Raw genomic sequence first — 16,301 nt, 5'->3', positions numbered from 1 at the left:
AAATATGAAAAAAAAATCTCAAAATCGATTATGAGCATTATAAATGTAACTCAAAGGCAAATATCAGCATTATAAATTATAGATTATAGATAAATCGAGACATAGATAATTATAAATATCTTCTAGAAAAATTAATTACTGATGCCAGTATAATGTGGTTGGGACTGGTGCACCCTGTCCCAAAATCGACCCGACCCGACAACCCTGTTAAAAATGATAATTTTCAGCAGTGACCTTTTGATTTGAGTGTTATATCCATATTTCCACGTACAATGATACCATCAGGTTCATGAATGATTCTCTCAATGCTTCACTTTTCATAAACTTTGAATCTTTGAGTAAGAAACATTATAGATGTACATTGAATCTCACCCTGTGCCAATGAAACATTATATATATCTTTGAAACTTGATGCAAACCATATGTTCTCCTGCAATGCAACTCATAAGATCTGAAAATTTCTGTTACCAAAAAATTGAAAAGGAAAATTTCCTCTTTTGGCTGGATCGACCCTTCAAGGCACACCTTTACCTTTTAACATAAGGTGATCAAATTCCTCTTATCGATGTCCAATTTCTACCCAAACAACAAACGATATCCAATTCCCTATAGAATCGATCAGAACTAGCGAATCTTTTTATTGAACAAGCTGAATTGCACTTCTTCACAAATTTCCCTCTGCAGATTCCGCCATGGATTTCATGAAGGTTATTGACCAAACTATCCGAGGAATGTGAGCTCTGGAACATTTTCACACGTTTCTTTCAAAACTGTTCTATTGAAGATTGATTGTTGCAGAAAAAAGAAAAAAAAAAACTGATTTTGTTTATTTTTGGTTTCGGTTTCTGCAGAAAGAGGGAGGTGAATTTGAAAATCCTAAAAGTTGCTGAGATCGAACAGAAGGCAAGAATCATGACCGAATACAGATGCCATTAATTGTTTATGCACGAGGGAGGGATTTCTTGGCTTCGACATTTAATTGTCTCTGCAAAATTTGACACTGTTATGCATTTAAACTGTGGTCATGGGTTATGGTTGTTTAACATTTACCTTGTTCAGTGGTGGGATCATTGTATCTGCTTGTCGTGGAATTTTTAACTTGCTACCTTGAGGATTGGGTATATTATTCAACCGATGCCAACATTTCTTTTTTACATCCATTTGGTCGATACGCTTCTTAGATACGGGTATGTTCTTTCAGTATCCAGAGGGAGATGGATGCAGTTAGTTGATAGTGTCTTGTGTTTAATCGGTAGGATTATTTTCAACGTTGGATTTGAAGCATTTGAAAACGTGGAATCTTAGCTTAATGAAACCCCACTGAAAAAGAGAGAGATGCGGTTTTTGTTGTTGTGTTGTTATTCATCATCACTGTTATTGTTATTTATTCATAGATGGTTGAGTCTCTGGTGAATTCTTCTAAATGAATTGTTGAAGCTGGAAAACAGAATAGGGAGGAGGAAGAGAGAAGATGATTTGGACTAGAGTTACATTATTTTCATGGATATAAGTAAAAGGAGTATCACCTCTATAATATCTCCTGGTTGAATTTGTTGGGAAATAGAAAAGGATCAGCCTGTGGTTGAGTACACTATAAGACATGTGAATATGTGATACTAATACAGGAAAACCCCATCTAGGTTGCATTCCTGTTGGCTAAAATTTAAGCTAGGCGATGATGGTATGGACTTCTTGCACCTCAAAAAAAGTTAGAGAATGATGAGATCATGATAAAGAAAAGAGAACGTTGAGGGATCTAAGCTTTATTTAACAAGAAACAATTTCGTATATGGGGAGATGATAGCCCTGCACCACCCTAAATCATGCTGTTGTACATAATGCCAAAGCACTGCAAATAAAGGCTTCAATATATTTTCCATTGAAATACTTTGCATTTCATCACAGTATTTTCTTTTAATACCCAAAAATGCTTGAGGACTAGGCAGTAACATGCTCAATTATTGACTTACTGGCTGATAATAGAAACTACATGGTATGTAAAGTTTGATACTTTGATTAATAAATCTGACTTCAGCTGGACTTGAACTAAATTTCGTAAACTTTCTAAATACTCACTTATTGCTGATTACAGTAAAAGCAATACTTATAAGTGAATAAATGAACAAAGAAAGCGATTTGGATAGAAATGAAATTGTAAAGAAAACAAAATTTCATATTCAGTTAGGTTAGGTTTAAGAACTTGGCTTTGAATTAGCTTATGTTGGCATCAATGCAATCTGATCTTGGAGCCATCTTGTCATTTTTTTTTATCAACAGATGCTGAAATCTTGAACAAAAGGTTTTCATAAGTCGCAAAAAAAACCTAGATTTTTTAATCTCATGGAACTCAATTTATGTCTTGTTGAATATGTTGATTTGTAGTTCAAAGCTTTTAGGTATGTATATTCAAGTTGGCCCTTCCATTCAGTGAGATTCAACATACATAATGTTTCTTTGGCTTAATTCATTTTATTCAAGTTTCTGAAAAGGTTAAGCATTAAAAGAATATGGAGAGCAGGGCCAATTCATTTATGAGACTGATGATATCATTGTATGAGGAAATATTGAAATGGTAACACTCAAGTTAAAAGGTCACTGCCAAAAATTAGAATTTTTAGCACTGAAATCTGATTGCACTTCATTACAGTGGGATAAATATAGCATTTTCACTTCATCTTACTTTACATCATTTGGTTCAATTTATGACAGTTTCTTTATTACTCATGACAGGTTCTAGATGCAACAAGCGATGAACCTTGGGGTCCTCATGGATCTGTTTTGGCAGAGATAGCACAGGCCACCAAAAAATTGTAAGCTAATTTAAATATCTTTCTTGTTAATTCTGTGCTCATTCTTTTTTTTTCCCCCTTTTTTTACTGAACTTTGTTCCTTAAAATGAAAGATGTTGTGTCATACATATCATGTCATCATGCAGCACTGAATGCCAGATGATTATGAATGTTTTATGGACAAGATTATCTGATACTGGTCGAAACTGGCGTCATGTCTACAAGGTAGACACTCCTATTTCAATTAGTTAACGTGTTTTTCTTCAATCACATTAGAGTTCCAGTTTGAACCTCATATTTATGATACCTTGATAGCTGCAAATGCTTTGTGTACTGGTGTTAGACCTGAAAAGTATTTGATACAATCTGCATGGACAATTCTGCAGTATACTATATAATGTTAAAACCTATAAACATGTAAGTTAGTGTATATTTGGTCAAATAAACCATAAAAAACATATATATGCCATAAATTGAATTGAAATTTGCAAGATATTAGTATTGAGAAATGACACTTAACTTCAAAATCTAGATATCAAAGCAATGATAAAAGCATATGAAATGGGATATTTATACCATATCTTAGGAAGAAGAAAGTCATATCCTTGTTTCCCATATCCGTGTCTGTATTGGTATCTGCATAAGTAGATCATAGGTTTCTATTTCATTTTCCCAACCTTTTTCTTTACCCCTTCTCTTTCTTATCTGTTTTCCATTTCTGATGGCATTTTCTTTATCAGGCATTGGCAGTTATTGAGTATTTGGTGGCACATGGGTCTGAACGTGCACTTGATGACATAATTGAACATACCTTTCAAATTACAGTAAGGGATCTTCTTTTTTATATTTGCAACTCTTACATTTTTCAAATATAATTCATAGTCAGTTAAATATGAATATCTCTGATAATTTTGGTTTTCTCTGTTTTGCCTTCTATTTTTAAAGTCTCTCTCAGGTTTTGAATATGTTGAGCCTAATGGTAAAGATATGGGAATCAATGTAAGAAAGAGGTCTGAAACCATTGTGACTCTTTTGAATGACAAGGATAAAATACAAGGAGTTAGAAATAAAGCTGCTGCAAATCGTGATAAGTGAGTTCATTTGTTGTTTTTTTAATTGAACTTCATTTTGTTCCCTATTTTTATTTTCAGTTCAGAGTCAATGAATGAGCTAAGCACTTATCATTATCTCTAGGTTTTTTGGACTTTCATCATCTGGAATAACATACAAGTCAAGTTCAACCTCATATGATAGTAGTGGCTTCAATCATAATGACCGATATGGAGGTCCAAGTAACAGAAAAGAAGGGGAAATGTCCAAGGATACTTATAGAGATAAAGAGCGACTAGAGAAAGAGTATGGAAAGGGTAGTCACAATAAGCCGCATAGTGGCATTGCCAATGATGATAAAGGAACCGATATGAAGAAGGGAACTTCTTGCTATGGCAGGTCTGCACAGTTATATTGCAGGCCTAATTGCCTATAATGTATCATAACTAGTTTATATGTCCATATTTCGTTTTATATTCTCCTCTCTTTTCAGCAATGAAGTTTTATCATTAATGATTTTTTTGGTGGGTAACTTGAACATTTTATTAGTTTTGGATAAAAAATCTATTTACAGCATTGGTTTTGCAAATTCACCCCAATATTACATAGGGGAGCCAAGCTCCTAATCCCATAGCCTTTTTCTTTTGCTAGGATGCAGAGTTTGCAGATCCCCTATCAATACTTTCTGAAAACATTTGGTCCCTGTGAGCCCCTTGTCTAGATAATGCATCCGCCATCCTATTTTCTGTCTAGTCCGGCTGAATATAACTCTCATTTGCCTTTCTAGCCTTGTTCCCTATCTAATGGGGTGCATATGGCACAAAGGTCGTTTGCTGTTATTCATCATCCACCCTATGGCTGTGTGAGAATCTCCTTCCACCAATAGGTTGTTGTAGTTCTGTGGCTTCTTTAATTTCAACCCCTGCAGTAATGCCATCAACTCCGCCTTGATTGAGTTACCTTGGCCTATAGGTCCTGAATATATTGATAAAACTTCCCTTTCACAGTTTCCAAAAACAACCTCTGCTCCTTCCAAACCTGGGTTACCCAAGCTGCAACCGTTAAAATTCAGTTTTATATAATTTGGTGGGGGAGGACTACATGCTTATTGCTATGGTTCTTGATGTGGAAGAATTAGCAGCCTGCGGCCAGTTTCTTATGATATCATCCATTGTAAATGAATTAGAGTGATATTATTTTGACCCAGTGGGCTACATTAGTCATAATGTTTTCGGTTAAGGCTTCAACTGTATGACTCTCTTCCTTGAATATCCATGCATTCCTTTCTTCCCACAGGACAGCTCCTCTAGTTTATCTTCTTAGCATATTCTCCCTTCTAATTTTTGGAGAGAGGAAACTGTTACTTATTTCCCTCTTTCTCCTATAATAAACAGACTATTAGCACATCTTGGAATGCAGTTAAAGGTGAAATTTATCTCATCTGCCAATATCTAACCTCCCTTAACAGATATCTATATCGCCACATTCCTGCACTATTGTCTCTAAGCCAGCCCACTATTACCTTGAAGTCCACTTCCACCACAATGTTACTATAGTTAATATTCTTCCCCAGCGTTGGTCCTTGCAATACTGCCAAGAGTTCTGCCCTCATGGGATTCCCAACGCCAATGGGCCCTGAGAAAATTGTAATTATGGTCCCATCATGCCTTCTGAACACACCTCCAATCCCAAAATTTCCAGGATTCCTTATGCATTTTTGGTTAGTAGTTTTTTAAGATTGTTTTGATTTATTGGGTTAGGGGTTGATATCATGAGTGTCATGGTTTATGTTTGTATCCTTGACACTCTCTCAGCATTGTCTCTTTGTAATCATATTTCCTTTTTAATATATATATATATATATATATATACAGTTGTTGAAAAGATCTCACATTAGCACAATCTACTAGTTTGCAATGTAACTTTGCTACATCGCACCGTTGCAGTTTGAGATGTTATGATCTTTTATTTCTGAACCCAAAATTGCTTACCTTTAAGTTCTAACAAAGGCAGAGGCAATCATTTCTTAGATTAATGATCTATTCACTTGTTTGTCCTCCTATGTTTTGCAATTTAGATAATATATTGACTTTGACTGTGCACAAATGTTAATGAATGGTTATTTTTGTTTAAGTTTCCATGCCAATAGCTGTTATTTTGCTGATTCCAGATTGTTGATTATGTAGTAAGGGCCAAGATGCTCCACCACCCAGTACTTCAAGTTCAGATTCAAAGTTAAGCCATTCTGATGATAACTATGGTCCTCTTCCCTCCCAAAGTTCAAATGCACCTCTGAGTTATCCTGATGATGATTTTGATGACTTTGATCCCCGGGGAACCTCCACCACTGGTAAAAATTTGTTAATTCAGTCCAGAAATGTGTATTTATTATTCTATTGGCATGGCACTGGAGATGACCTGATGTATATTCTTTTCCTGTACCCTCGTTTTTTTCCTGTTGGGATTGGTATTGCTAATATTTTGTGTCTGGCATATTTTATGTTGACATACTATTATGCTAAATGTTTATCTAGCCACACAGGCTTTCAAGATTTTTACATGGAAACAGGACCTAGAACATGATAGTTGAACTGTATATTACTTGCAGTTGATATCTTGACTAAAATGTTTGAGAAATACAAGAAAAGAAAAGAAAAGAAAAGAAAAGAAGAAAAAGGAGGATACCAATAAAAAAAGAAATTAAAGAGAACCAGTGGCATTGTATTGATGCTATTCATGTACATGAAAACTGCTACATGTTCTTGTGATTCTATCCCTCGAGTTTTTAGAAGTGAGAAAAAAACATGGGTCTCTAAAGAAGAATATAAGTATGATTGGGTCTAAAGAAATGAAATAGAATATTTGATCAATATAAATATGTTGTAAAATGTAGGTTCATCTTAGTTCCTTTTATGTGGTAGGAGAGGGCATTTTTTATTCATACAAGTGTGAGTATGTATGAACACTTAATGTTTTTGTTGGTAAAACTTGTTCTTGAACTTTTGGGAATTAAAAATGAACAGAACTACTATCTGTCCTACATGGGTTGAGGTTGGGCAGCTCTCTTAAGTAATGTGGTTATAGTTATTTTATGATGGTTGAAGAATACCAACCACAACTCCACCAGGGCAGAAGCATGGGCAGTTCTTCAAGGTCTCAGAGGGGCTAAGTCAATGAACTTCAAGAATATTATTGTTGAAGGTGACTCAGAACTTGTAACCGGGTGGCTAATGGTTAATTAGGATGGACCATGGTAATACCAACATACTATAAAAAAATGAAGCAGTTAATACGAGTTGGGAACAATTGTAAAATGGGTACATACTACATAGAGCTGCTAACGAACTGGAAGATGGGTTGGAAAGGCCAGGGGTGGGAAGGGAGAATGTGTATTGGGGATCTGGTCTTCAAAGTTGTTAGCCTCAGCTAACCACTTTATGTACCTCGTTGTATCAACATTTCTTTTTAAGTAATAAAAAGTTTTTACTGTTATCTATCAAAAAACATAAAGTAGATTATGAGGGAAGTGACTTGGCCAGGGAACAGCACTCTATTTTCAAATGGGTTTAAAGATCAGCCAATAGGTTAGCAGATTTATTGGAAAAACACGGGGTGAACAGAAGGCAACTCTTTTGGGGATCTGTATGAGAGTGGGTGATATAAACTGAAATATTGGGGGTCAGGTAGCATTAACTAGCATAACTAATTCGGGGCTCTATGCCTCTATCCCTCTGTTGTAAAATACAATATATTTTTACTATCAAGTCTTAATCAATAAATTTTTTGATTGCTAACAATCAAATAGACAAATTTTTGGAGACATCTAAATTTTATAAATTATTCTTTCTTATGCAATGATATTAAACTAATATAACTTTTTAGAGCATATAACCATCAATAGGATACACCATATAGATGATTTTAATATTGCATATCTTAAAATGTTTGTTTTATGTAACAGGGTTAGCTGCTACAAGTGTTAAGCTGGCGGATTTGTTTGGTGAAAATTTAATTGACCTCATGGATACACCAACATCTGGTCCAACCGAAACAGGTACTGTGAATAACAATGCCACAGAAGAGGTTGATTTGTTTTCAAATGCAACTTTTGTGTCAGCCACACCTCATGTAGAGGCAGGGGCAGTCCCTCAGTTTCAGGTAAGAATATGTCCATATCACCCCTGGCAATCTTGTTAGTCTACACATGCATCAATTTTCAAATTGAACTCCAGTGTTTTATTTAACACATGTGGTAACTATTATTGGGTAATGCTTCATCCATAGGTTTTGAAGTTCTTTTTGATGTTGGAGTTGTCAGCTTGGAGTGGAGAAGATAACAAGCCCGAAAGTAAAAATAAAAAGAACAAGAGAGAAAGTTTAACATGGTTTTGTCTTGGCAGTCTAGATCATGGGAGATGAAGAGATCAATCCACTATTGGGAAAACTAGAATAGGACCTCTCTCTCTTCACTTTATTCCAATACTTCAATACTTTTGATTGCTTAAATAAGCCAAAACACAAGAATACCGGATTAAAACAAACCCATCTTACAAAAATGCCTCTATTTCCTCCAAGATTTTATTATTATTTTTTTTTTTTTGGGGGGGGGGGGTTAGAACCCTCCAAGAGGAGTTTGGTATTCATCATCTTGGTACACACACACACATATAAGAAAAAGAAGTCACTAAGAAGTTGGGAATATTCTATTTAGGCAGTGAAGAATGAAGCTGGAAGTTCATAAGAAGCTTTCAGGACCTTTTTCCTCAACTTTATGCTGTAGCTCAAGATGGGGCAGTGGTATGGCAACCCACTTTTAGAAGAAATCCCAATTATTGAGAGGTTTCTCAGGTGATGGAACTATTGTCAAAATAAAAAAATATAGTTCCAAACCCTCACTGGAGGATAGAAGTGTTTGGAAGTGGAAAACTTCTGAGTTGTTTACATCAAGGTCTTTTTTAAAAGAAGATGGAGGATACAGGCCAAGCACATTCCCTGCTGCAAATATTTGGTACTCAGCAGTCCCATCAAAGATTATAGTCCTAGTTTGAACAGCTACCTTATAGATCATAGATGTTTGACGAAGGATAACTTGATAAGGTAGGGTATGGTGGTGGGCAGTAGTGGTTGTGTGTTGTGCAATGAATGAGATGAAACAGTGAACCATGTGTTCTTGCATTGAAGATTCTCAAGAAGCTGTTGGACATGGGTAAGAGGAATTTTTGGAGTGGAAGACTGTTGTCCAGAATCAGTTGAAGCTTGTTTCCAGTGATAGAAATTGAGAGGCTTGAATATAAGAGGGAAGGTGGTTTGGAGCCCCTTTTGATGTTTGTTGGTCAGTATAGGTGAAGAGGAATGCTAGAACTTTTGAAAAGAAAGCTCAGTTAGAAGAGGAATATAAGAAGAATGCTAGAACTTTTGCTATTCTCTTGTCTAGATTTGCATAAACTAAAGAATACCTTACAATTTATTTTTCTTGAAAGAAACTCTTTTTGTGTAGATGGGATTAAGTGATGACGTGATCTTTTTGTATAGCTTTCTTGTACAGTCCTTTGGTTATTTGGGACTGTTGTAATTTGGTTCTGATACAGCAACACAATGCACATCCATACATTCATTTCTTTTCAAAAATAATAAAAAAGTGCCAGAAAAGTTTTCATGAAGTTCGTTAAAGAACAAGAATTAAAAACACACCAGCTCATTGCTGGTTTCTAACTTTTTATTCAGCAACATGAAGAGAATGAGATGATCAATTAGGGTGAGGGATTTGTTGGTGCTTTGGAGGTCTGGAAGAGATGGTGGATAAATTTTGGGGAGGGGTGGAATTTTCAATCCGTTCTCAGAAGGAAGTGTGCAGGAAAGTTTAATTTTTATTAAGTTGATATTGGCATTTGGTATATAGACTGATCTGTCTCTTACATCTCCTTTCCTTTTTTGGCCCTTGGGACCACCCTTTTATGTTGTAACTTATGTACACTATCTTTTGTTTTATTATTTCTTGTAAGACAAGGACATAACTGTCCTTTCCATAACATTGTATTATCTCATATATAAGTTAAATATTTCTGGGCATGGTTCAAGACAGAACACATCCTTTTCACTCTTAGTTGACAGGTATGAAGTGAGAGCATAATTTTTTTTTTCCTTCTGTTAGTGTAGGGGTATTTCTGTCTTTATACTTATGGTGAGGTTGCTGATCTATAATATTATATTAGAACTAGTGTCCATCACTTAAATAAGGGCACATGTGTCTTTTCCATTATATTAATAATATAAAAACATGTCTGGCCGAATGGGAGAGTAACTTTTCCCTAATTCGAACCAGACTTTTCTTCTCTCCTTTTCTCCTCCTTTCTCTCTCTCTTTCTTCTTTCTTTCTTCCTCTTTCTTCTTTCTTTCTTCCTCTTTCTTCTTGGCTGTTATCAGACTAACAGAACTCAAAGGCAGACCAAATTATAACACCTTCTATGTGGTTGGGTTGAAGATTTGCAGGTCTTTTGTTAAACTAGCTATCTTGAAGTATTTTAAGAGTGGTGAATTTGTAGGATGGGTTTTTGTCTGGGTTGATTAGGAGGGCATGAGTAATTTTGGAGGGAGTTGTCATGTTTTTGAGGGAAGCTTTATAAGTGTTCCCTTTACCTTGATGATATCTTCCTCTTTTTTTCTTTTAATTAATTTGCTTTTACTATAAAAAATAGAGAAGTACTGACTAGTGAATGTTTTTTTGTCATCAATAGGGGTGGCAATTTTTCACCCAACCCGCTGAACCCACCCAACTCGCCCATTTACTTGGCGGGTTGTGTAATCAACCCATCACCCAACCCGCCCATTTAAATGGGTTGGGTTGTGGATAACCATTGGGTTAACCATTACTGACATAAGTACTAATTCCTTAGCCTTTTTCTAAATTTTCTTCATCTGAATTAAATAATTTATAATTAATGCATTAATTTTCTATTAATTATTGACTAAATTTAGTTTTGTCTTGAATCAACACACTTCACCCAACATAAATCCAAATTAATTTGACCTGAGTTCAGACCAATTGAACGTGGTCTGACCCGACCTAGCATATACTGTAATACCGCTCCGGGTTGACCCGAATCTGAAATGGACCCTGAACGGGATGGTTTGGTACTGCTTGCTCTGCTCGGTTTGGGTCGTCCGGTCCAACCACCATTCACGCAGCCCTATCCGACCTGACACAAGACTATCCGGCTTGACTCAAATCTGAAACGGTTTCGGGTGGGACGATTCGGTGTCCGCGTGCTTTGCTCGATCTGGACCGTCCGACCGACCAATATCCACACAATTCGACCTGAATCCGGACCGACATGCATGTAATGTGATTTGAACCTTCACCAGTTGTGTAAATAGTAACTGATATGGTCCGGTCCAAAACCCGTGCACAAGCCTGATATGGTCCGGTCCAAATGGCTTCTCCGCTTGTGTAAAAATAACATGCATGTAATGTGATTTGAACCTTCACCACTTGTGTAAATAGTAACTACAATCACCACCAAGCTATGGCCAACTTATTTAAGAGAGAGAGAGTTTGTTTTTTAAGTTCATAAATATAAGATTAATGGGTTTGGGCGGGTTGGATTGGGTTGAATCCAACCCATTTAATTTTATATAACCGGGTCATTAATGGGTTGGCGGGTTAGATGGGTTGGGTTGAAGCTCAACCCAAACGAAACCCAACCCAACCCGCCCAATTGCCACCGCTAGTCATCAAGGACATTTTGTATCACACACATGGTTTTCTTATGTTGACAGAAAGGAAAATAGTGCTTCTCTTGAAATACAGCACCAGGCTATATAGAGGAAGGATGTTGGTATCACACATGGTTCTCTTATGTTGACAGAAAGGAAAATAGTGTTGCTCTTGAAATGCAGCACCAGGCCATATAGAGGAAGGATGTTGGTGTAGTGAACCACCTATTTTTCTTGTTGAAGCTCTAAATGTGGCCTGAGGACAAAAATCCTCCTGATGAGAGTTAGATTATGTTTCCTTTTCCGTGTTCTTTTTTGTTTTTTGTTTTTCCTTGTCTTTCTGTCTGTTGCCTTCCTGTGGTTTTGGTTGTTCTGTTTCGTATGTTGAATGAAAGATTTTTATCAATGTTTTAAAAGGTGTTTGAGGCATACACGCCTGGAATCATGACACCAGGCGAGGCACATTCAAAATGCCCCAAGGTGCGCACTTCAGGTGTGTGAGGCATACACCTCAAATGCCTTTTACATGAGGATTATGGCTCTAGTGTTCTGAGCCATGCCTCACACCTCCAGGTAGTGGAATGCTTCACACCACACCTCTGCATTTTAAATCATTGATTTTTATTCACCAAAAAAGTCTTCAGAATTAATGAAATGTGGCAACACTCTTTGGAACTACACAGGGTATTTAATTGCAACAAATAGAAAAGCCAAGGAGTGTTTTATATCTTTGGCATCTGCCCACTTTGTTATTAAACTTGAGATGCTATATTCTAGTAATAGTTAGGACTTGATGGGTTCAACTTGGTTGTTGTCATTTCCTTGTTCCTTTGGGCTGTTTATCTACATAAAATTCTGAACTTTGAATTTTCATTTGATCTTTATGAGCTTTGTGGAATAAAATAAAAATTATTTCTTTAGTGAAAGAGCAACTTAATTAGTCCATCATAGAGTGCATTTCCCCATAGTAACAACACATTTCTTTGTAAACGGCTAACTAATACTTTATTCTAAATGATGAAATGAGAGTCATTAATGCTTTACCATCTATATTTTTGCAAATATATATTTAAATCTTTCACCATCTGAAAGATACAAAGATACTGGGATGATCATAACCATTAAGTGGCTAGGATGTTTGCCCTTGCCCTGATATGCTTCTATCTTAGAAGAACATTGGCTTCCCTGGGTGTTTACCAGATGAAAAGTTCATGCACTTTGCTTATGAATGAGAAACTCCATAATGTTTTTTTAATAAAGCTCTTTGTTTTAGCCACTTGTAATGATATTTTGTTAGTTATTTTGATAGGTCATTGGACTTCAACCATCTTGAGCAAATGCATTGTTTAATTATATTAATCAGTTTAAAGTGGAAGCTTTCTATGTGTGACATTTTCCCATTTCTGTCCACTCGTACAGGCCAACTTTGATCCATTTCCTTCTCAGCCTTCCTTTTCTTCTGCATTTTCTTCAACAGTAGACCTTTTTTCTGCTCCTGGTCCAGATTCACAGATGGAAAACAGGACTCTACAATCTGAACCAGAGAACTCCAACAGTATTGATCCATTTGCTGCAATGCCCCTAAACAGTTTTGATGGATCCAATCTCTCTGGTGAATTCACTTTTCATTCTGCTCAACTCTCTACTGAGTCAACAATAAACTCTGCTAATGGTGGAGACCTTAATAAGCTTAACCAAGACCAAGAGCGACCAATAGAATCCAAGCCTCCACCCAAGAAGGATACTTTTCAGGTCAAGTCTGAAATTTGGGCAGATTCCCTGAGCCGTGGACTGATTGACCTGACTATTTCTGCTCGTAAGTTTTTCTCTCCCATTTATTGTATTTTTTTCTTTTATTAGTAACATCTATTTCTTTTGCATTTTGTTGAATATCAATTATCATTAATGACTAGATTGCATGATTTTGGTTCTGACCAAAAAATAAATAAATTGCCAAAGTACCATCATATGCATTTCATAATATCAACTGAAGGAAATTGGAAAAGACCTTGTTGGGCTGTTGAAATGTTGTGAACTGTAAAGCACCAATTGAAATAATCTATCAATTGAACCATCAACTCTGTAGGTGAACCTTACTCATCTATTTCCATTTATCTAAATTTGTAAGTTATTATTGCATGAATATGATATGCATCATGAAAAATGCTTGGTGTATCTTGCTACCAGATTTGGTCTTTAAAATTAAGGCATATATACCATAAAAGAAGAAATTCTGTGGTCTTATGTACCTATTTGGAAGATTTCATATGCTGTTCATTGATCTAGAGCAAGCGTATGATAGAGTTTCCAAAGAGATGATATGGTGGGTCTTGGAAAAGAGATGGATCCCTAGGTACATAGACCTAATTAAGGATTGTATGAGGGTGCAACAACTAATGCCAAAATACCTTGGGAGAGACATCAGATTTTATAGTCATGATGAATCTTCACCAAGGTCCAGCACTTAGCCCTTATTAATTTGCACTGGTCATAGACGAATTGACTGAACATGTTCAAGAGGTCCCATGGTGCATGCTGTTTTCTGGTGACATTGTTTTAATTGATGAAACTATTGAAGTATTGTTTGCTTAGAGATGCAAAAGTAATGGCTTCTAACTTAAACTGCCCATTCAGGTGGATACCAAGATAAGCAAACAATGTTGCTAATGCACTAGCAGAAAGGGTTCTGCTTTTTTTTTTAATGGAATGTCTGCCTATGGCTGTTGTGTATGTTTCTTAACTCCAATGTCTTGGAAGTGAGGGGTTTATGTCACACATCAATAAAACATTAATTGCAGTTCATGATTAAATGGAAGCTAACTTGAGAGTGCACCAATTACTATGGATTAGGATATTGGTTGGATTAGGGGTGACACTGTCTGGTTACAAGTGGCAATGTTTGTTGGAATACATAAATTAGCAGTTGCCAAAGAATATACCTTTAGGGTAGGAATGTAGGATGTTATATCGTATTTCTTTATGCTTGCATTCTGTAATCTGTTAGAATCTTGTTAAGCTCAAGTTATTTGGATTTTAATAAATATAGGAACATGTTTCAAATACTGATCACTCTTATTTTTATGTTTTACCGGAATTGTTCTTTTGCCCTTTGAGAGGAAGATATTATGGAAATGTATTCTTTTCGCTTAGCAAACATTCAATGCAGATTCAACTTGAAATAACAGAAGATCCAATGACATGCATGGAAAAGTTAATAACAGTAGAAGGAAAGAAAAACGTGCAAGAATTCAGAAGATCCAATGACATGCATGGTTGTGTGAAGATTCTTGAAATTGATCTTGCAGTCGTGGAATTAGGCTACAACATATTATTGTACTAACTTGGTTTTTGTTTCTTTGTGGTCAATCTACAGCCAAAATGGTATCTCTAGCGGAGGTTGGAATTGTGGGAGACCTCAGTGATGGATTGGATGAGAAGGAAAAGGGATCACCAACTTCAGCTTACATGGGAAAAGCCATGGGGGTGGGGTCAGGTCTGGGTATATCTGGGTTTACTTCGACAGGAACAACTGGAAATGACATATTTTCATCACTCGACCAACAACAGTTTGGTAGCTTCAAGTAATGAGTTTCTTCTTTCCTTGATTTCTTTGCATTGCCTTGAATATTCTTCAAGCATTTGCTCAAGGTGTCCAGGTATTGGTTCCTTGGCGCGCTCCATAAGTCCATATTGTTCTTTAGTTTACTGTATGATGATATTATTCTTTTCATGTTAGGTTGCATTTGGGAGAGCTATTTTCTCCCTAACACTCCATTTGTAACTGTTAAGTGTTAACTGGATCCAGAGCAAACCTTTTCATAAGGAATGTGATGCTGGCCGGAAAATTGTTGGCGAAAGAAAGCTAAAAATGGGTTTTTGAACAGTGAGACAATTCTTAGGGCCTCACCCAAGCTAACAGGTGAGGAAAAGAATTCAGATAATTCTTTTGAGCTCGAATTAATCTAGCTTGGAACCTATAAGATTGTTTGGTCATTTGGGAAATCCCGCTAGATAACCTGATTGATTAGCTGCTAGTCAGATCATTAAGGTTGAATAGTAAAGGAATCTTTCATGTGGAAAAGTTGGTTTTGGGCTCAAAATGGCTTATGGCTCCACACTCTTTTTCTGGCTACCGTCTATTGCTGGGCTAAATTTGAGCCTAAAACGACCTTGCCACGTGGTTAGAATAAATCTCTAGTAATGGTTAAAATTTGAGCCTAACAAGGCATTGCCAAGTAATAATTATAACCCACTGCATAAACATCTTGGCTTGCCCTCCTATGATGCCCATTATTTATGCGCCCAGAAATTGGAAAAATGTTGCCCCATTGTTTGGCAACGTTTACTTGTTGAAATCAAATCAGCATACTGAGATTTGGTATCCGTCTCCCCATTCCGTCATTGAGTCTATTACATTTACATCTACGTGGTTTTTTTTTTTTTTTTTTTTTTCAAATTTCATTCACCAATCATCAAGACTGGATCTCGTTAAGCACCATAGAAATTAAAAAGTCAATAGAAAAGTAAAGAAGTATGGTGGGTTTCCCATAAAAAAATAGCCTTAATAAATAAATTTAAGTAAATTAGGCTAAAATTCTAAGCGACGCCAAGCAACTTATGTGATACGTTACTTTTTGATAAATAACTAACTATAACCTAGTGACAAACCAAACCCCACCTTAAAGATGATCCTACCAACCTGGCATAGAATATAAACTTTGTAACTAAAGCCGAAATGTTTTTCTCCTA

At 36.2% G+C, this 16,301-nt stretch overlaps 1 protein-coding gene across 2 annotated transcripts; it reads left to right on the top strand.

The window, feature by feature from the left end:
- The first annotated feature begins 280 nt into the window (after positions 1–280).
- LOC148842438 (clathrin interactor EPSIN 1-like) lies at positions 281–15,421 on the top strand. Of its 2 annotated transcripts, XM_088956619.1 has the most exons (12): positions 281–544; positions 685–733; positions 852–903; positions 2,731–2,810; positions 2,936–3,014; positions 3,530–3,613; positions 3,735–3,880; positions 3,984–4,238; positions 6,026–6,189; positions 7,801–7,997; positions 12,972–13,368; positions 14,926–15,421. In XM_088956619.1, the coding sequence occupies exons 2-12, from the start codon at positions 693–695 to the stop codon at positions 15,135–15,137; spliced, it is 1,707 nt and encodes a 568-aa protein (XP_088812745.1). In that variant the 5' UTR covers positions 281–544; positions 685–692; the 3' UTR covers positions 15,138–15,421. The 2 variants fall into 2 exon arrangements, with proteins under 2 accessions (XP_088812745.1, XP_088812746.1); XM_088956620.1 differs by having other exon boundaries at positions 423–707.
- The last annotated feature ends 880 nt before the right edge of the window (positions 15,422–16,301 follow it).

Source organism: Nelumbo lutea, chromosome 8 (genome assembly GCF_056320005.1).
Source record: "Nelumbo lutea isolate HS-2025 chromosome 8, American lotus-T2T, whole genome shotgun sequence".
NCBI lineage: Eukaryota > Viridiplantae > Streptophyta > Magnoliopsida > Proteales > Nelumbonaceae > Nelumbo > Nelumbo lutea.
The sequence above is the reverse complement of the archived record's forward strand: the minus strand, read 5'-3'. Positions and strand labels throughout refer to the sequence as shown.

Excerpts from the sequence above, each read along its gene's own strand:
- LOC148842438 (XM_088956619.1), top strand. The coding sequence starts at position 693 with ATGGATTTCATGAAGGTTATTGACCAAACTATCCGAGGAAT. Across the intron at positions 734-851 it reads GACCAAACTATCCGAGGAAT|AAAGAGGGAGGTGAATTTGA; the intron begins GTGAGCTCTGGA and ends CGGTTTCTGCAG. Across the intron at positions 3,614-3,734 it reads AACATACCTTTCAAATTACA|TCTCTCTCAGGTTTTGAATA; the intron begins GTAAGGGATCTT and ends CTATTTTTAAAG.